This window comes from Dendronephthya gigantea, unplaced genomic scaffold (assembly GCF_004324835.1).
Source record: "Dendronephthya gigantea isolate DGI-Jeju-01 unplaced genomic scaffold, DenGig_1.0 000058F, whole genome shotgun sequence".
Classification (NCBI taxonomy): Eukaryota; Metazoa; Cnidaria; class Anthozoa; order Malacalcyonacea; family Nephtheidae; genus Dendronephthya; species Dendronephthya gigantea.
In genome coordinates this window covers 264,107-283,537 of record NW_021163068.1, presented here as the reverse complement: position 1 = coordinate 283,537, position 19,431 = coordinate 264,107, and the positions used below count along the sequence as shown (strand labels likewise).

General features: G+C 36.9%; 3 protein-coding genes across 4 annotated transcripts; all 3 read right to left on the bottom strand.

Annotated features, from left to right (window-relative positions):
* Nucleotides 1-1,459: 1,459 nt before the first annotated feature.
* Nucleotides 1,460-3,201, bottom strand: LOC114529908. The gene is made up of 3 exons (XM_028551478.1): nt 3,011-3,201; nt 2,002-2,811; nt 1,460-1,740 (listed from the first exon to the last, which is right to left on the bottom strand). The coding sequence occupies exons 2-3, from the start codon at nt 2,303-2,305 to the stop codon at nt 1,460-1,462; spliced, it is 585 nt and encodes a 194-aa protein (XP_028407279.1). The 5' UTR covers nt 2,306-2,811; nt 3,011-3,201.
* Nucleotides 3,202-6,250: 3,049 nt separating this feature from the next.
* Nucleotides 6,251-9,301, bottom strand: LOC114529979. Of its 2 annotated transcripts, none has more exons than XM_028551555.1 (5): nt 9,196-9,301; nt 8,364-8,543; nt 7,689-7,730; nt 6,675-7,006; nt 6,251-6,393 (listed from the first exon to the last, which is right to left on the bottom strand). In XM_028551555.1, the coding sequence occupies exons 1-5, from the start codon at nt 9,248-9,250 to the stop codon at nt 6,370-6,372; spliced, it is 633 nt and encodes a 210-aa protein (XP_028407356.1). In that variant the 5' UTR covers nt 9,251-9,301; the 3' UTR covers nt 6,251-6,369. The 2 variants fall into 2 exon arrangements, with proteins under 2 accessions (XP_028407356.1, XP_028407357.1); XM_028551556.1 differs by having other exon boundaries at nt 8,364-8,540.
* Nucleotides 9,302-17,884: 8,583 nt separating this feature from the next.
* Nucleotides 17,885-18,629, bottom strand: LOC114529881 (ribosomal L1 domain-containing protein CG13096-like). Its single transcript, XM_028551449.1, has 2 exons — nt 18,541-18,629; nt 17,885-18,145 (listed from the first exon to the last, which is right to left on the bottom strand). Exons 1-2 carry the CDS (start codon nt 18,593-18,595, stop codon nt 17,940-17,942), a joined length of 261 nt encoding a protein of 86 aa, XP_028407250.1. The 5' UTR covers nt 18,596-18,629; the 3' UTR covers nt 17,885-17,939.
* Nucleotides 18,630-19,431: the final 802 nt, after the last annotated feature.

The following is a 19,431-nucleotide window of genomic DNA, read 5'->3' as shown; positions in this document are numbered from 1 at the left end:
ATATATGCTAAGTCAAACTGGCCTTAGAGGTTGATGCTGTTTTTATTTGCAATCAAAGGTTATAATACTTTCATTTTCTTTGGTCTCCTCATCTTCGCTATCTTCGTTGTTTTCCGTGTCCTCTCCGACAGCTTCCGTGTCTTCTTCGTCACCAACCGCATTCGCTATCTCGGGCTGGTCTTCCGACTTGGGAGCATTATCAACAACGGAAGTTTCTTCCTCAGCTCGAGCTGGTGCAGATGAATATGAAAAAAATCGTTCATGCGCAATGGCTTACACGACTGCAGGTGCACGCGTTAGGGTTCACATTCCGCTAATAAAATGGTTGTTAAAACATAGCGACTAAAAAGCCATGCAGTGGTAAACGAAAATACTGGAAAAGTAGAAAATATTAGATAAAAGTCTGCCAGGACTGTGTTTTAGCAAAAAACTTTAATGCTTGCAGACTGACATTATGTGTCAATAAATCGCAATAAATCGGTACAAATATTTTGCGATGTTATCATACATGTATATGATATACAAATATTCATGAGATGTTCGTACGATTAGGAATTAATAGTACTCGATTAATAATTTTTGCCATATTAGCCTCACCCGGCAGCCCCGACAATTTTAACATAATTTTAAAACATTCAATCGTGCTTTCACTGGCAAATTGCACTCGCTATTGCATAATCACCCGCACTAACTTCACCCTTGTGTTTAATCGCAAAATAAAAGCGCAGGAAACATCACATACAGGATAATTGCATGTGACCTCAGAGCGGTCTTGTTTGTGCACACGTTAAAGCTCCGGTATTTATCCCACCGCAAAATTTGTGGATGTCAGCTTCCTGTTCGCATCTGTTTGGAACGCTTATGATGTACATAGGGGGGGGGGGAATGATTCGGATCATCGGTCATCTTCATCCGCACATAAACTTTCGGATCAATTTAAGGCTTTAAGAAACGTGATTATACAAGTTGCTTATTAGGCCGTAGGATGAGCATCCAAAAGATGCAATTCCGTTGCACCCCTCGTGGAACTACATAATTTTCACATGAATCAATAGATAAAAACTTACTTTATCAGAATCCGTCGCTCCCCAAGTGAAACAGGTGCACAATTGGGAAAAAAATCCCTCCAAAGTTTGCTATATTCGCGCTTCGAAATATTCGAACCGCCATTGTTTTAGTAGCAAATACGCATGCGCATGTCAGCCAAACTCGCACTGCGCACGCGCAGACAGGAAAAATGGATTTTCCCTGTGGGTTTTCCCCGATTTCCCGTGTAAAAATAACAAAATAAAATCACGGAATAAAGATCAAACCTTGTAATATTAACGAATAAATACACACACATTAAATATTGTTAAAACACATTGTACATTTTGCTTGCTCATATGCTAAATCACTTCAATTCATTGGCTATTGTTTCAAAATACCGTTTTAACGTATAATTCTACTTATTAACAACTTAATTCAATAAAAAATGTGAGGTAAAAAACCCACCTGTATCAAACAGGATGGAGAATATATAAATATACATACAACTCACACAATCAAGAAACAAGTTAAATATTTCGCTTAAATATAGCCTTGGAATGCTATCCCGTTTCTGTAACTCAGTACTTGCACTTTGTTCCCTTTGAATGATAATGCCCCCAGTGATGTGAGTTGTCCCTTTGCCAGATCTAGTTTCTTCTGAGAAATCATCATTATCCCATGCAAGAGTAGTTGGAACATCACTAACAAAGCCTGGAGGAATAGCAGAATCATTGGATATATTCATCTGTGCAAGGGCAGTTTCATGGCACAATACAAATGAGTGTGACATGCAATGTCCAAAGCCACTCAATAGAAAAATCACTGAGGCTGAACCTGTCAGTTGTCTAAGTGCCATGGCAAGTGCTATGCTCTTGGGTGTAGGATTCCTTCCCCCAGATGCTAAATTCAGAAGGTCTTGTACAATTAATGTTAGTTTGGCATTGTTCTTGCCCTCAATTGGCACGTACTCACTTAAAGTTGGCTCTGAAGAGAATCCACAAGTCCAAGCCGAGACATTAAAAAGTTCACATGGAACCACTTTTTGCACATTATCCATTGTCAAATCAAATGCCAATGGTGGCCAACGAAGATTCAGTTTTGGTATATCTTGGACCTTTTGGCGAAGAATCAATGCAGCATTGTATAGAATTTGTAACTCATTGACTCTCGAATTTTCCTCAGTTTCTGTGTTGGAATTCAGATCATCATCATCAATGGTACCGGTATAGCTCTCTTCATCAAAGTCTTCATCGTTGTTTCCTGACTTGTTTGACATATGTTCCTCAACCAATTCGGAAGAATCCAAATTTCCACATATACAATCTCACTAACATTTCTCATTTTCGGTACTTAGAACACAAGTTGGGGATAACTTTTCATCAGTTGTTGCTTGAGTTTAAAAGCTCTATATTTAGATGCATCCACATTCTCGGTGTCCTTAGCAATGATAACAAATTTCTCCAGCAAATCTTTCATATACCTTATTTGCTTATTTGCAATGACCTCAGTCTCGATTACTTTCTTACAGAAGACATCATAAGACTTCTCGTACACTGATGTAGATCTTTCAATCTCCAATTGCTTCTTTGTCTCTCTGGTGAGAAATTTTGTATAATTGCAGTAGCAAACTTTGTGATAGGGGACTTCCAGTGCTACACAGTCTTTCCCCCGGATTTGCACAAGTATCCGTTCATCATTCTTTCTCTCGGCAGCTGTACGTAGAAGACCAGCATCAATTATTTCTGCCAACATGAGTGGGGTTCTTTTTCTCTTCTTAGTTACCTGGTGTGAACAAAACTATTAAACTAAATATCTGCTAATAACACAGTTGGATGTTTGTAGCATTAAAAACTATTTTACCCTAAATAAACTTAATTGACCACAATTCAAGATATTTTAAAACCAAACTCGAGAATGCTGTGCTACTAGTACACATTGCACTATTGCACTAGTATAATTATATCTATCAAAATGACCATACCTTGTCTAGTGAGGACCAAGAGGCGTCTCTTCCACAAACAATACATATCTCTGGACTCGTTTCTTTTAGGCAAGGTCTTATTAACGCCTGCGACTGATTGGCGTGTAATTTTTCGTCTTGGTTCTATTGGTTCCACTTCCACATGTAGTTCTTCGGTAGAAGTTACAGTTTTAGAGCTAGTTCCTTCTCCTTTTTCTCTTTTCGCTGTTGTCTACGGATATTCTCTTCATCAGAAAATCTCTTCCAGCATTTCATACGATGGTACCATTCTAAGTTAATGCTGTCAGGGTTCTTCTCCTGTTCTCCATGTATGAATTGACAGATCCGTCATCGATGTTCTCGTACGATTTCTTAGCTATTTCAGCTTGTTGACATTTAAGTTTGGCCCATTTAGACCTACACTCAAGACATTTCTTAAGCCCTTGGCGTGTAACTTTGCAAAGTTGCTCCGTAACGCCAACAAAATGAATAAAACATGAGGATATTCGAGTTTTATAAATATTTTCAGCCATGATTGTTTTGCATAACTAAGCGTGTTTCCACTTCGAAGCATGTGCGTGCTTATGCGCGTGCGCAGTGCGAGTTTGGCTGACAAGCGCATGCGTATTTGCTACTAAAACAATGGCGGTTCCAATATTTCGAAGCGCGAATATATAAAACTTTGGAGGGATTGTTCTCCCAATTGTGCACCTGTTTCGCTTGGGGAACAACGGATTCTGATAAAGTAAATTTTTATCTATTGATTCATGTGAAAATTATGTAGTTCCACGAGGGGTGCAACGGAATCCGTTTTTTAAGCATCTTTTGGATGCTCATCCTACGGCCTATATTAGTTGAATTCCCGCATATTTAAGAAATAGAGGGTGATCATGGATCCCATATCAACCTTAATCCTATCAGAAGGTTCATCATTCCAGGCAATTGTGACTTGTTGATGTGAGTTCTGCTAGGACCAACTCAGTTCAGTGCAAATATATAAATTGTTTTATCGATCTTATTTTTAATATTCCTAATCTTTCAAAAAAAAAAGCATCAACAAAACTTACCAAAAACGCAGGCTGAAGCCAACAAAAAGAAACCAAATAACAAAAAAATTCTTCATCGCTTTTTTTTTGTTCTACTTTAAACCGTTTCTTGCTTTAGGTGGCAGGAGCAAGTGATGAGGTAATAAAATGCTCCTTCTTTTATACACTTTGCTTAAATGTTCATTATGCAGAGCTAATGACCTCGTCGCCATGGTTGGAATATTGCGTCAGCAATTATCTGTCTGGGGCCGGTTGTATCAAGCCATATCAAACCCGCTTAGCTTAAACGCTGGATAAGTTCAAAATAGAAAGCAAGTCTATCGTTTTATTCAACAACCGAACTAAAGGTTTTTAACCTTAATACAAAGATACTGTTTACAACTACATATTCTGTGCATAACATTCAAGTTGACTCATTCAAGAGAGATGTGAGAGTGTTATTTAATTTTGACTTATCCACCTTTTAAGCTAAACGGGCTTGATACAACCGGCCCCTGCAATTTAAAGCCAACATGTTGAGATTATGTATTACTCCAAGTTCATCTACTGACCACGATGAAGATTTGGGTACAATATTATTAATTCGGAGTACAATATTACGGCCCATTTACACTATGCGATAATGCGATTTGTCGTTTACGATTCTTACCCTGGCCGCGCAACCGGCTAAGAGGTCTATTGAAATTTGAACGACGGCGGAAATATTGCGTGAGTTAAGAAAAGCGTGCGAAACAAGAGCCGAAGGTAGCATTAACCAATCAGAAACCACGTTATATATACATGCTATTTTAAACAATTTACATGCGTCGTAAGTTATACCTTACATGATTCAAAACTTTACCAACGACACTAATCCCAATGTATTTGTAGCCGTATAATCTAAAATTTCGCGTGAGCAATATATTTCACCCATGCACGCAGTAACTTTATCGACTTTTCGGGCTTGTATCTTCGCGTGTGGAATGTCCTGTTTCAATTTGAATTAACAATACTAATTGATGCGATCACATCCTGTAATTACGCCCCCTTAAGCCCCGGGCTCTAAAATAATAGTTTTAAATTCATTAAGCCGATGTTAGATTACTAAGGAACGGTGATCGAATTAGACTTGCTACAATGCTTCTTATTTTAGACAAAAAGCTCGATATCAACAGTATGCAACGAGTGTTACGAATCTTTGGCAACCCGGGTCTTATAGAAAGTCTATTTTTCGCTACCAATGAGTATGATTTTTTGTTCAAAAAATACGGGCGTAAAATTTACAGGACCGCAGAAGATCGTAACAGCTCTATAGCAAATCCGTGCTCAAGTCAGGCATATAGACAGCCTCAAGCTTCGTTGACACTGCTTGAAACCACAGTGCTTATTATAAATAGCTATCAAGTAACCGGGAGTCGATGTCCTTTCAAGAGGCACTACAGTATATAAGGCCGATTGGAAAAGAAATTCATTTATGGCTGAAAATGATCACTTCGTGTTTGGGTGCATAATTTAAAAACGAATGCATAATTTAAAAGAAAGTTTATCATAAATTTAAAACGAACTTTTTCCATGTTTTGGCGCGGTTTTATTGACTCTCTTTAACAATAGAAGAAGATAATTGTACCTTTTAATAATGGAAAAAGATAATTACAGCTTTTGCACATCGATCGCACGCGTGATTGCGAATACGACTTCACCGTATTGTAGGCGATTCATTGTTGCAGTCCCTGACGAATAAAGTCACATGGCGGGCAAAATTTAGGTTTCTTTATATAAAAAATATTCTCGTCGTCAACCACAGACCTTGCACCAAAGTTTATCCCTGTATTCACGGCATTTCAAACCTTATCACAAAACACACAGTCATGTCAGAGCAAGTCATGTCTAAGGCTTATGCTTGTGTTTAAGTCGATGATTGTATTGCAGATTTTATGCATTGCGTTTCATTGTTTTTCCTTTTGTATGTCGCAAGTGAAACCCAGGCTTTTCAAAGATAATGACGTCAGGCGCAGAAACCAGACGCTACATGAAGTTTGATTGGCTTGTTAATTTTGACCCATTATGGGAAGGGTCAATTCTTTTAAATCTAACATTAAGATTTTACCTGTGTCCCATGCATGTGAAATGTATTATCAAGCATTTAATACAGCCGTACCTGCACAACGCTCTCGGGGTGAGAACAACATAAAAACAAACAAATTTTATGCAAAACCAAACTTTATTTCTACAAGCTAATACAAGCTGAAGATTTCGGGTACCTTTCTAAATCAATAATGCTATATAATGAAATCGTGATTGTCCTTAATCGTAATCGTAATCGTAATCTTAATCGTAATCGTAATTATAATTCGTTTATCCGCGATAAACCGGCGAACACTAAAAAAAAGAAAATACAATTTTTTTAAATAAAAGCTTTATAGGGTCATACAGTGGCGTAACCAGCATTGATAATTGGGGAGAGAGCGATATTCATATATTCGTGTTCTGAATTATCAATTTATTTTGAAATCTCCTGTCTTACTCACTTAACATGAATATATGAGTATTGCCCAGCCACCTCTCCCCCCCCCCAATTATGGATGCTAGCTACGCCACTGGAGCCATACAAAGGTTATTCAAGTATTTTCAGGTCGGCGAATTCACCTCAGTCGCCTTACCTTTCTGTAGCGGCATATGTTTTTACAGATCTTTCCACATTGGTAGCGAATGCTGTGGCATCGAGTACAGAACTTGGGTAATCTGACACAAACTCTGTGCGGGACTCGTTTGGTCTTCCACACGAAGCGAGGTCCATATCCACGATATATTGGGTAGAAGTATTTGTATTTTCTGGTTCTGTACACAGTGCGACATTGAATCTTTGTACCACATCTAACTCTTTTGCAAACTGGTCGCTTGCACCATCGCGGTCGGCATACACGTCGGCAGCCACACTCCCTGCACCACAGTTTTCGAATTCCTCCTTTCCTGTAGTTGCGGCATTTCCAACCTTAATACAAAAGGAACATGTCAGGTCGTATACGCGCCATCGGTTCATTCTTTACCTTTTCCAAAGTCGTGAAACTTGATGTTACACGGAACAACATTGACTGCGAATTGCAATAAAAATTAGGTTATGTGGAATTTAATAATGTTCTTGTATGTTTGCATGGTGATAAACGATAATTAATTTAGCTTGTAGGTACACGACGTAAGTATTTAATACTGCAAAGCTTTCGGACCTAGCTTCATCAGGAAAGTCCGGGTTAAGCGGCGGACCGAAAGCTTTGCAGTATTAAATACGTGGTGTACCTACAAGCTAAATTACTTATGTGGAATTTGTTTGGATTTGAACTTCATTCACGTTGCAAATTTTTGTTCACCAAGGAAGTTAGACGTCGACCAGTTTCGGAAGAATTGAAGGAAAAGCGAGAAATTCTTCGCCCCGTTATATTATTTGATACATAATAATTCGTTCGTTGTTGAGAATTTTTTCGAATGTCAATTTGTCTTTATAAATTTCCGAAACACAGGAACATTCTATTACATCGGCATGCATTCTGTCGTGTTCACGACAATTACGCGATGAAGTTAAAACCAGACCAGATCTTAACACGACTCTCAATTTTGGCTGGAATAAACAAAATGTAGAAAATTAGCAAGCTCATCACAGCTATAACTATGTCACTAACCTCGCTTCTCTGGTTCGTCATCAGCAACATCAGTAGTTTCGTCTGAAAAAAAATCAAGTCAACGATAACTATTGATGTCTCATTTTCTTTTTTTATATAATGAACAGTGAAAATTAAAATAAATTTGACGCACTCGCAGGGAAGAATGGGATTACGGTTTCGGTAATTGTGTTCACAACAACCTGATGACATAAGCCCCGTTTACACGGTACGAACTTAAACCGGTTTAAACATGAACGCGTTTAACTAGCACCATAGCTGCGTTTACTTGCGACTGACCACTTTAAGAAATTTTAATATAATTCGCGTTATTTAATCTACCTCGTACAGGTAGTGCAAAGTAATCCCGCTTAATTTACATCGATTCGAAAAATCAAATATCAAGTCAGACTGTGTAAACGAGGCTATATAATGAAAGTAATCACAACACAAAGAATACATTCGCAACCCAACGTTTCGACACTTTTCTAATCTCTTTATAGTCATCATACAGGGCTGGTTCGACCTCAAATCATGCTGATTCGGCTCGTTATCGGGGCTATATTTGATCCGGAGTGATTTTGCGACAAAATGTTTATGTTAAGTCAAACTGGCGCCGGACGCGATGTAATGTTGCGTATGGTAAAAAACAAATCAAAACTTTGGAGTTTGATGCTTTCATTTAAGTTAGACTACCTTCTTCGGTTTCCTCATCCTCGTCGTCTTCCGACTCTTCTTCGTCTTCTTCCGTCTCTTCTTCGTCAGCCTGTTCTTCGTCAGCCTGTTCTTCGTCACCAACCGCATTCGCTATCTCTGGCTGATCTTCCATCTTGGGAGCATCATCAACAGCGGAAGTTTCTTCCTCAGCACGAGCTACTGTAGATAAATGATAAAACTTTCACAAAGGGATAAAATGCTTGTTAAAACTTAAAAAATTTGAAACAAAACAGTCATGTAGAAACTAAAAAGGGTCACAAAGGTAAACGATAATACTGGAAAAGTGTAAAATATTAGATAAAAGTCTAAAAGGAATGTGTTTTAACAAAAAACTCCAATGCTTGCATAAACAATATGTGGCAATAGATCACGATAAAGCGCTACAAACGTTTTACGATATTCCATCATGCTTATGATAAACAAATATTCATGAGATGTTGTTCGTAGAGTTAGAAATTAATAGTGCTCGATTAATAAATGTTGCTATAGTACACTCGCCCCTGGCGGCGCCTACAACTTTGGCAAAATTTAGAAACGTTACTTGTACTCTTACTAACGAATTGAACTCGCCGTCGAATGATCATGCACCTATATGAGATAATTTCATGTGACGTCAAAGCGTCTTGTTTATGCACAGGTCAAAGCTCCGCAATTTTGCAAAGTTTGCAATTGTTAGTTTGTCTACACTTGCTGGTGTGAGGTCTGTTATGACCAACTCAGCTAGCCCGGTGCAAATATATATATTGTTTTATCAATCTTATTTCTGATTTTCCTAATCTTTTATTCAACAAAAGCATCTAATAAAACTTACCAAAAACGCAGGCTGAGGCCAACAAAAGGAGACCAAAGAACACAAAACTCTTCATCGCTTTTTCTTGTTCTTCTTTAAACCGTTTCTAGTTTGAGGTTGCAGGAGCAAGTGATGAACTGATAAATTTGCCTTCTTTTATACACATTACCTAGGTTCATTATGCAGAGCTAATGACCTCGTTGCCATGATTGCAATATGCGTCAGCATTTATCAGTAACTTCAAAGCCAATATGTTGAGATTATGTATATTATTCCAAAGTTCATCTCCAGGCACGACCAAGACTTGAATTTGGCGTATAATATTTGTAAATTAACCGGATAACGAAATAACCACTTGAATAAGCGACGTGCATGGCAAAGAGGTAAAATTCAATTTGAAATCTGAACAATGGCAAAAAAACTAAGTGCTGTAGTGTTGTATATATCCAATTTATTAGCTGACCTAGCTTATATACACATGCATTAGTATAATCAGCATAAAACATATATTACATACTACATTCCTCCTATTACATACTACAAGTGCTATCATGCATTGGTGTTAAGTTAAACTTTCATGCAATGATTCAAAATTTCACCAACGACATTAATTCCAGTGTACTTGTAAAATCTCAAATTTTGTGTGAGAAATATATTTCACCCACACAGTTATCGTGCTTGTTTTTTGTTGACTTTTAAAATGTTACTGTTTCAAACTGAACAATATCAATTGATGTGATCATATCCTGTACTTATGTCCCCTTAAGCCCCAGGCTCTAGAATATTAGTGTTAAATTCATTAAGCCAATGTTAGATTACTTAGGAACGGTGATCTACCGATTTAGACGCGCTGAAATGCTTGTTGTTTTACACAGCAACCTTGTGTGACCTTTGAGTGGTTACAACCTTCAGTGACCCTAGGCCGAAAAATTGTTAAGAAAAAGGAAAGTGATTCTCAATACTTAGACTTCAAAGTTGGTGAAAAAAGGTTTATAAATAATTATACTCAACATAATATGTCTTGCAGCAAAAAAATTGAAACTTACACTTGGAGAAAATTAATCGCCTTAAAATGGCCATTTCGCAGCTGTGAGATGTGTATGATGAGCTGTCAAAATATTACGTATTTGCAGCGTATTCAGAAGAAGACTAAAAGTTATTCAAAAGTTCTCTCATTGATTGCGATACAGAAATGTAAAATTGTGTATCAGTGATCACATTTTCTTGTTGAAATTTCATAAACGTTTTGCGGTGTATGAATTTGTTTTATCTTATCGGCATGAATTTGTTTTGATAAGCAAACCACTGATTTTCTAGGCTAATGTCAGCGCTTCTGTTCAAAATATTTCGTAATAGCTTTGCAGCAAAAAAATCTTGCTGTAGTCAGCCTTTTTAAACAGCCTCAAGCCTCGTTACTATGGTTAATGAGGCCTTATTACAAGTAGCTATTAACAAAGTCGATGTTCTTTCAAGAAGCACTTCGTGATTGGATTGCGCCTATATTGACGCGTTTCCTCTATGGGAAATCAATTAATGTGTCACTTTTAGAAAAAAATAATTGAAGGTCAACAAGCACTCAAGCTAGCTAGTATTTATGATTTAATTCAGAGTTGCAAAAAAGCTGCGGGTATACGCAAGTACCACCCGGAGGAAGGTTTGCTTTGAATGAGGTTTGTGAGGAAGGTTCAGAGTTGAACACTCTAATTGATCACATGCATGCATGTACCAAAAAAACAAATATTTCTTTATGCTGGTTCCCACTTGACTCAGTGACGTAACGTGGTTTTAGGGAGGTTTTCAAAGCTTGAAATTCAACCGGAGGAAGGTTGAACTCTTTTTGCAACTCTGGTACTATTGATTATATATAAACATGCATGATTGTTGTTTCATGGTGCCTTTTGCCGCTGATAAAAATCAGTGTATTCTACGCACTGTAAAAATGTCGTATTACCTATAATAGCGAAAATATCATATATATTTACGCATTTTGATACAATTTTCCAACCAATATCACCACACGCAAAATAAGCCAGCCGACCAAAACAACATTTCTAATATTTTATACAATATATTTGTCAATTTGACAAGCTATTTTGGTATATATGTTTTGATCTTATCGTGAACTAAAAAGTATATAATATTTACTCAAATGCCGTGATTTTTGGCACTTCACTCGATGCATGTAAATTCTAGGGGTTTAAAGGGTCCTTAATTTCGAGTGGAATTATACACACTTCAAATTCAAGCCAGGGACAGTTAAAGGCAAAATGAGTCAACTATATATAGGTCCTCCGGCAGGAATCGAACCTAGTCTTTTGCGATGCCGGTGCAATGCTTTTTCAAGAGAATTGAATTTGAAGTGTGTATAATTCCACTCGAAATTAGGATCCTTTAAAAACCCCTAAAATCTATATTGACTCACAGTATGAAAGCCTGAAATTGATGAAGATGCACGTCTTCGATAAATTTAAAAAATCAGGAGGGAAGCAAAAAACGCAAGATAAACAAAGGTAGACAGTTTATTTCCGATATACATTTTTATTATCGTTTAGAAAACACTAATGGTATACGGTCATTTAGAAAACACTAAGGGTACTTCCTTCAAGTTGCCAATTAAAATGATGGTCATCGCCTGTCATAGCTATAGGCTATCTTATATTGAATAGTTATAGAAATTCAAAAATGTAAATGAATTATTTGTTTACCTACGAACATGACATAACCTTAACTTCGTGCTTATATTAAAAACTTAAAATAAAGAAAAGAATAACTGTGAACTTGGTCGTGATCAATCTGAAAATCAAAAATTAGGCAACGATTGTGAGAATCGTTCTATATTTGACTATATTGCTATATAATTATAACGAGTTTATAACGTAATAGTCTGTAATTTCACCAGTTAGACTTTTATAAGGTTATGTGTTGTTTATCCGCGGTATTTTAGCCGCACTAAAAATGGAAAATGAAAGAATACTATTAATAAAACTTTCTAACTAAACGTCATGCACCTTTCACTTATAGCCAATATACACCTTTCACATATAGCCAATATATAGCAGTTTCCCATCTATGATTTGTCTCCAGTTATTTTAAAGTTTGGTAAATTGATATATTGACTATTCCTGGTAAAAAGACATGCACATTGCTTACAATCTTATTACCTGCAGTATAAACAATTAAGGTATTCTTATTCGCTCAGCCTAAAAAATGTAAACAAATTTGGCGATTAGTTTGAGACAAAATTCTTCCATGTTTAGGCTCGGTCTTACCGACTCCATCAAACATTATGAGAAGGAAATTGCAACGGAAAATTGCAGCAAGAATGGCAGCGTAGTCGGAATATGCCTCACCCTTTTGCGGCAGACTATCCAGGTGTAAAAAATAAATTGCAGAGTGCAGGTACTTTCTTACAAAATTTAGGCAGTATTCGCCTTTCATCTAACACGTAGTCATGCCCGTTACCAGCAACACGTTTGAAAATGCTGTACTTCCTACGACTCGCTGTCTTCTTGCCACATCCAATTCTCCGGCATACTTTACGGCCACGCGATTGCTTGCGTACAAGTCGACAAACGAAGAACGTGATTGACTTTTTCCCTGTTTTGTGTCTCCTGCACATCATGCCTAATTATAGAACACACACGTCAGCGCGTGATATCTCATCCTCGTTAGACCAGGTCACGAGATTAATGAAATTTCACATAATCTAATTTCTGCTTTTAAACGTTTTTCCGTGTAACGTTCTGTTGGTTAAAGTTCAAAGATATTTTATAAGTTCGCATGAATTGATGGGGGTTAATAATTATTATTATTAAGCGAATTTTTTTAGAGGGAAACTTTAGACACCTATAAATAGGGGAGAGGCGAGAATATTCAGACTTTTGTTTTCATTACGGATTTCTTTTAAAATCGAGAAGCTCTGAGATCTCTCTTTTCAGGTAAGTTTTATTACCTCCATCTTCTTCGGTTTCCTTATTTTGGTTTTCTTCGTCGTCTTTCGTGTCTTCTTCGTCATCTCTCGAGTCTTCTTCGTCGTCTCTCGTGTCTTCTTCGTCGTCTTTCGTGTCTTCTTCGTCGGTTTCCGTATCTTTTTCGTCAGCTTGTTCTTCTTCAACTAATGCATCGGTTATCTCAGGCGGATTTTCCAACTCAGGATCATCATCGACGGCGGCAATTTCCTCCTCAGCTCGAGCCACTGCAGGGAGCAGTTGTATAAAAGACTAGTTAACTTTTAACTATAGTTAAGGATGGAATTGGCCAATCATAGGCGTGTATCTCTTATTTAACTGGGATTTGACTATGCAAAGTGTAGTTAAAGAGTTTTATACAACCGGCCGGATGAATTTGAAAGAAAACTTCCACGTTACTTTATATGATCCACTGCAAGTACTCGCGTTTAAATTTCAAAACTTAAAAATTTTCCAACTCGTTGTGAATATGTTGTCATTCTTTAACAAGTCAAACTTAATAACTGTAGCCTTTTTGAGTACACAGGTTTAAATGAACGAAAAGTGTGCTAATCGTAATAAAAAAAACGTTATAAATTTATCAATCGTATGTCCCATATAAAGTAGCCACAAAACCTACCAAACACGCAGATTGAAGATAACAAAAGGAAACAAAACAGCGCAAAATTCTTCAATTCTCTTTCTCGTTCTATTTTAAACACTTTCTTGCATGAGGTGCCAAAACAATGTGATCATGCAAGCGATAAAATACGACTTCATTTTAAAAACTTGGCCTAATTTATCTGCATGACCTGTCTCCTCTGATATCCGGCGGGTATATAATATTTAGTAAAACTGCCAGATATATCACTATTATATTCCGATGATTTCCTGGTTTTATATTATAGATTAAATCGTTCAAAACTTGCACATGTGATAAAGTAAGAACATCCGCAACTCCTGTTAAAAAGCTACATACCCGTAAGTATAATAGAAAGTATGTACATCGTGACGAACTTGCCCATTTTGGCAAATATATACGGGCCTGTGTTTTAATTCGAAGTATATCTCTCAATTTTATGCACGCAAGTGTCTGTAAAATTGAAACGCTCTAGTGAGTGTAGTCATGCTTGTCGTTATCTTTTCATATACAACTGTGTAGCGGCTACAATTTAATCTGTCCCATTCAGGATCATTGTTTCGCAAGCGTGTTAAGTCAATAATTCGAAACCTGCATATCGTTCAGCAGTGCCTCCAGTTTATATCAGACCTTCACTAACTTTTGTGGTACGCTTATAATTTTATGGACGGATTAATAATCTCGTCACCATGCAAGGTTGCAATATTGCGTCATAATTTATCAGTATAATTTCAAAGGCAATATTCAGAGATGTAATGCATTATTCCCAAGTTCATTTCCTGTCCTCGATGAAGACTTGAATTAGAAATACAATATTAGGAAATTATACTTAGATAAGACACCCACGTGCTTATAAGACAAGTGTTTGTTTATCATCAAGAAGGTCACTCGAGGGTTTTCTTTATTTTTGGCCTACTTTTCTTCATTCAACATATGCTCGACACAAATATAGTTTAACTTGTTCATAAAAACTTGTCTCAAACGAAATGTTTCTTTAAAAGCTGGTAAATAATAGGCGAGAAGAAGGACGAATTCCAAGATATAATTTAGTATTTTTGATATACTAATCTGCTGGCCCATTATGTAGAGTTTCGTATCAAATGTGGCATAACAACTGCCTCAAATAGACAAAAAAACTTCTCGCCGTTCCGAGCGAAGGTATATGCTAAGGTTCGTTACAGTATACGGTTGAACCGGAAAACAGGCCTATTGTCGGGACAGTTACTGACTATGATTGGACCAATTTTTAGTGTTACAGTACCTGCTTGGGATGTTGATGCATATAAAAATTTTGTATAAATTAGAAATAAAATTAGGCAGGTGCAGCATGCATTAACTATATTATTTTTTTTAATCTTCATGCGTTGGTCAAATTATAATATTATTGGCATTAGCCACAATGAGTTTAATTGACTCTTCTAACAATGACCTCAAACGCAGAAAGCGTGATGTTACACTAAGTTTGATTGACTCGTATTCCGTGTTTGACGTCATTACGATTACGTAAGGTTAATAGACCTTTCTTATAATGACGTCAAACGCGGAAAGTATGATGTTACATGAAATTTGACAATTTGCTCCACAAAACCATCGAGCCAATCAAACTTCGTGTAACGTCACACTTTCCGCGTTTGACGTCATTATAAGAAAGGTCTATTGCATTCTCTTTAATCTTGACATCAAGATGGCGCCTGTGACCTCATGCATGTGAAATGCACTATCACGTGCAGTCGTAGCAAAGACATTATTTACGCCGAACTCTTATGTTTCCAGACTAGCATGAGACAAATAAAGATACGTGTTGAAAATTCAGAATTTATTTCTACAAGCCAAAACTATCCAATGATTGTGGTCATCTTTCTATATCTATATAATGCTATAATAATAAAGTACTACAATTGTCTGTAATTCCACCAGATATAATTTTACGAGGTTATTGGCAGTTTATCCGTGGTGTTTGACGCACTAAATAATGGCACATAAAAAATCTGATTATTTAAAAGCTCTTAAAAGAAACGAACAAGCATATTTTAAAATGAAATGTACAAGAATATCAAACTGGCACAAAGTCGAATAGAGGGAAGTCGAGACCTTTAACTTAACCATGCAGTACGGCCACAGAATACCTACCTGAAGGACAGCTCTATTGTTTTTCTCGTAAATGTGATTCGTACGGATTCTTCACTCAGCAAGTACCGTAAATAGAGGCAATCGTCCCCCCCCTGCGGCAGTGGCGTAGCCCGAACGATAATTGGGGGGGCCAATATTCATATATTCGTGATACGCAGGTTTAATTTGTTTTCAAATCAATTGTCTTTACAGTCTGTTAACATGAATATATGAATATGCCCCCCCCCCCAATTATCGATGCTGGCTACGCCACTGCCCTGCGGCTCTGCCATTATTATAAAAATGGGGCCATTTCAGACATTGGCAGGGGGGCGAATGCCCTTGGTAAGTTAATTAAGTTAATTTTTCTTAATTAAGTTAATTTTACCATTTCCTCTAAGAATTGATTTGTCCTCATCAGTATAGAACAGAACAGGCAAGGGGGAATTTCGTTTCAGACAAATCAGGAAATTTGTTCACACTCTCAGTAAATAAATCAGAATGCATGAATTTTGCCAACCTTCACGGTAAAATGGTGCATTAGTTGCTACATACCTTGAATTATAAAAAACGTAGGCATTTTCTTTGATTTAATTGGCTTTAAAATGTAAACAAATTTGCGGATTAGTTTGAAACGAAATTACTCATAGTTTCGACTCGGTCTTATCGACTCCCATTAATATATTATCAAATTGGCCCGGAAATTGCAGCAAAAATTAACGACGCCTTTGCACATCCATGGCAGCGTAATTATAGCTGAAAATTTACACACCGGACAACGCGGCCGCATGCGCAGTAAAATCTTTCAAAATCTCTTTCGGAAATATTTCTGTACCGAGGAAAAGTCCACAAAGTTCAAATTCACTTGAAATTTTTTCCACCGAGAAAATCTTGCATTCGAAAAATTTTCCTCCGAAAACTTTCCTATTGTGTTCCATTCCGAGGAATGTTCCAACTGTTAAATTCAGCTTATGAATATTACCTACCGGTTTGTAGACGTATTCATTGCGGCAGACCATTCGACATGGGTAACGAAATAAGTGACATGTTGTGCAGGTTTTAGGTACAAGCGCACAAATTCCGTGCCCGCCCCGCTTATGACACTCCATCCTCTGGCCACAAATAGCTTTATTGCATACTTTTTGTCCGCACGATCGCCTACATTCACGTCGAAAGCAGGTCCCGCACTTTTTTGAATGTCCATAGCATTCCCAACCTTATTAGTTAAAAAGCGTAAAGTCATGTTAGAGCAAAAATGCCATCAATTCATACCCAACCTTTTCAAAAAACCTTTGAACTTTAAACATAATTTTACACTGAACAAACGTTTAACAGCAACTTGCAATGAAATTTAAATTACGCGAAATTTACATACATTGTGAAACTATAGCCGCATGAGTTTATAGCAAACTTTACAATACAAAGGACTAAAACACTAAAAGATAATCATAGGTAGTCCAAATATGCGGAACAGTTTGAGCGAGAAATTTTTCGGCAATTTGTCAACACGGTGTATAGTAATGTATAATTGCTGAAAAATTCCTCGCATTCAAATTATCACGCATATTTCGGTTATAATTCGACCCGATTGCTGGTGCCAGGACAAGTTATTTACTCCAAATATTTAGAGGTAGATTTCAGAATTTTTTATCAGTATTCTTTCCGCTTTTCCAAGCGAAAGTTTTAGCCACGCATTTATCACGTCTGAGTTGACATAAACACAGCAGAAACTATCCCAGGAACTTCGATAAAACTTGATTTACCAGAAATAAACCAGGGCAAAATTCAAATAAATGCAAACATTCAATTTTATGCTATATTAACCAACCTTGCTTCGCGGGTTTGTCATCAGCAACATCTGTAGCTTCTTTTTTAAAAAAACTAACTGTCATTTTTTTTCTCAATTATCTTTTGCATTTTTTAGTATTTGAAACTCATGCGCAGTGGGATAACAGTGCATCTAGTCTAGTGTACATGGCTGTCTTCATGATTCTTGTGAATACTGAATATTCGCTGTGAATATACATGGAAATCTTTGCAGCAGTTAGTTCAGCCACTATTGCTTGGTCTTAAATTTGAATACCTTCATCTTCTTCGGTTTCGTCATCTTCGGTTTCTTCGTCGTCTTTCGTGTATTCTTCATCATCTTTCGTCTCTTCTTCGTCGGCTTCCGTGTCTTTTTTGTCAGCTTGCTCTTTCTCAGCTGCTATATCAGGCGGATTTCCCAACTCGGAAGCATCATCGACAGCGAGAATTTCCTCGTCAGCTCGAGCGACTTAGAGGAGCAGTTGTAAAAGACTAGTTAAGTTTTAGCTGTAGTTAAAGACGGAATTGGCCAATCATAGGCCTCTCTTAATTAACAGGAATTTAACTATGCAAAGTTTAGTTAAAGAGTTTTATACCGGCCGGATGAATATAAAAGAAAACCTTTACGCAGCAATATATGATCCACTGAAAGTACTCGCGTTTAAATTTCACATTTTTTTAATGAATTCTAGTTGAAACTTATAAATTTTTCTAACCAGTTGTAAAAAAGTCAAGCAGTCCTTTTGAGTAAAGAGATTATTATAGGAAAAAGCCTTGTGTGCATTTAATCAACTGGTTTTAACGAGCAGTGAGATAATCGTAATGAAAAATCGACCTACAAAAAAAAGAACCTACAAAACCTACCAAAAATGCAGGCTGGAGCCAACAAAAGGAAATAAAACAGCGCAAAACTCTTCATCCTTCTTTCTTGTTCAATTTTAAACTGTTTCTTGCTTGAGGTGCTAAAACAAAGTGATCAAGCGATAACATGCGACTTCCTTTTAAAAACTTGGCCCAACTTATCTGCATGACTTGTCTCCTCTGATAAACGGCGGGTATATAATATTTCGTAAAACTGCCAGATATATCACTATTATATTCTGACGATTTCCTGGTTTTATATATCATAGATTAAATCGTTCAAACTTGCACATGTGATAAAGTAAGAACATCCGCAACTCCTGTTAAAAAGCTAATACCTGGCTGTAAGTAATAGCAAGTATGTACATCAGGATGAACGTCCCATTTTTGGCAAATATACGGGCCCACGTTTTAATTCGAAGTATATCTCTCAATTTTATACATAAATGTCTGTAGTGCAGTCTTGGTGTTTGTTGTTAATTTTTTATGAACAACCGTATAGCTGCCATCATTTAATCAATCGCATTCAGGATCATTGTCTCACAAGTCGATAATTCGAATCCTGAATATCGTTCAGCAGTGCCTCCGTTTTATATTAGACCTTCACAAATTTTTGTGGTACGCTTATAATTTCATGGAGGGATTGATAATCTCGTCACCATGGTTGCAATATTGCGTCATTATTTATCAGTATAATTTCAAAGGCAATATGCAGAGATATAATATATTTTTCCCAAGTTCATATCCTGTCCTCGATGAAGACTTGAATTAGAAGTACAATAATAGGAAATTATACTTAGATACGAAAATAGCTACGTGCGTAAGACAAGTGCTTGTTTATCATCAAGTAGGTCACTCAAGGGTTTTCATTATATCACTACGTTCCTTCACATA

What these genes read in the sequence shown, in the direction of transcription:
- LOC114529908 (XM_028551478.1), bottom strand. Translation starts at nt 2,305, where the DNA reads ATGTCAAACAAGTCAGGAAACAACGATGAAGACTTTGATGAAGAGAGC. An exon ending in CTCTTCAGAGCCAACTTTAA is followed by an intron (nt 1,741 to 2,001) that starts GTGAGTACGTGC and finishes CTATTCCTCCAG; the next exon opens with GCTTTGTTAGTGATGTTCCA.
- LOC114529979 (XM_028551555.1), bottom strand. Translation starts at nt 9,250, where the DNA reads ATGAAGAGTTTTGTGTTCTTTGGTCTCCTTTTGTTGGCCTCAGCCTGC. An exon ending in GGCCTCAGCCTGCGTTTTTG is followed by an intron (nt 8,544 to 9,195) that starts GTAAGTTTTATT and finishes ATTTATCTACAG; the next exon opens with TAGCTCGTGCTGAGGAAGAA. An exon ending in GGATGAGGAAACCGAAGAAG is followed by an intron (nt 7,731 to 8,363) that starts GTAGTCTAACTT and finishes ATTTTTTTTCAG; the next exon opens with ACGAAACTACTGATGTTGCT.
- LOC114529881 (XM_028551449.1), bottom strand. Translation starts at nt 18,595, where the DNA reads ATGAAGAGTTTTGCGCTGTTTTATTTCCTTTTGTTGGCTCCAGCCTGC. An exon ending in GGCTCCAGCCTGCATTTTTG is followed by an intron (nt 18,146 to 18,540) that starts GTAGGTTTTGTA and finishes TGCTCCTCTAAG; the next exon opens with TCGCTCGAGCTGACGAGGAA.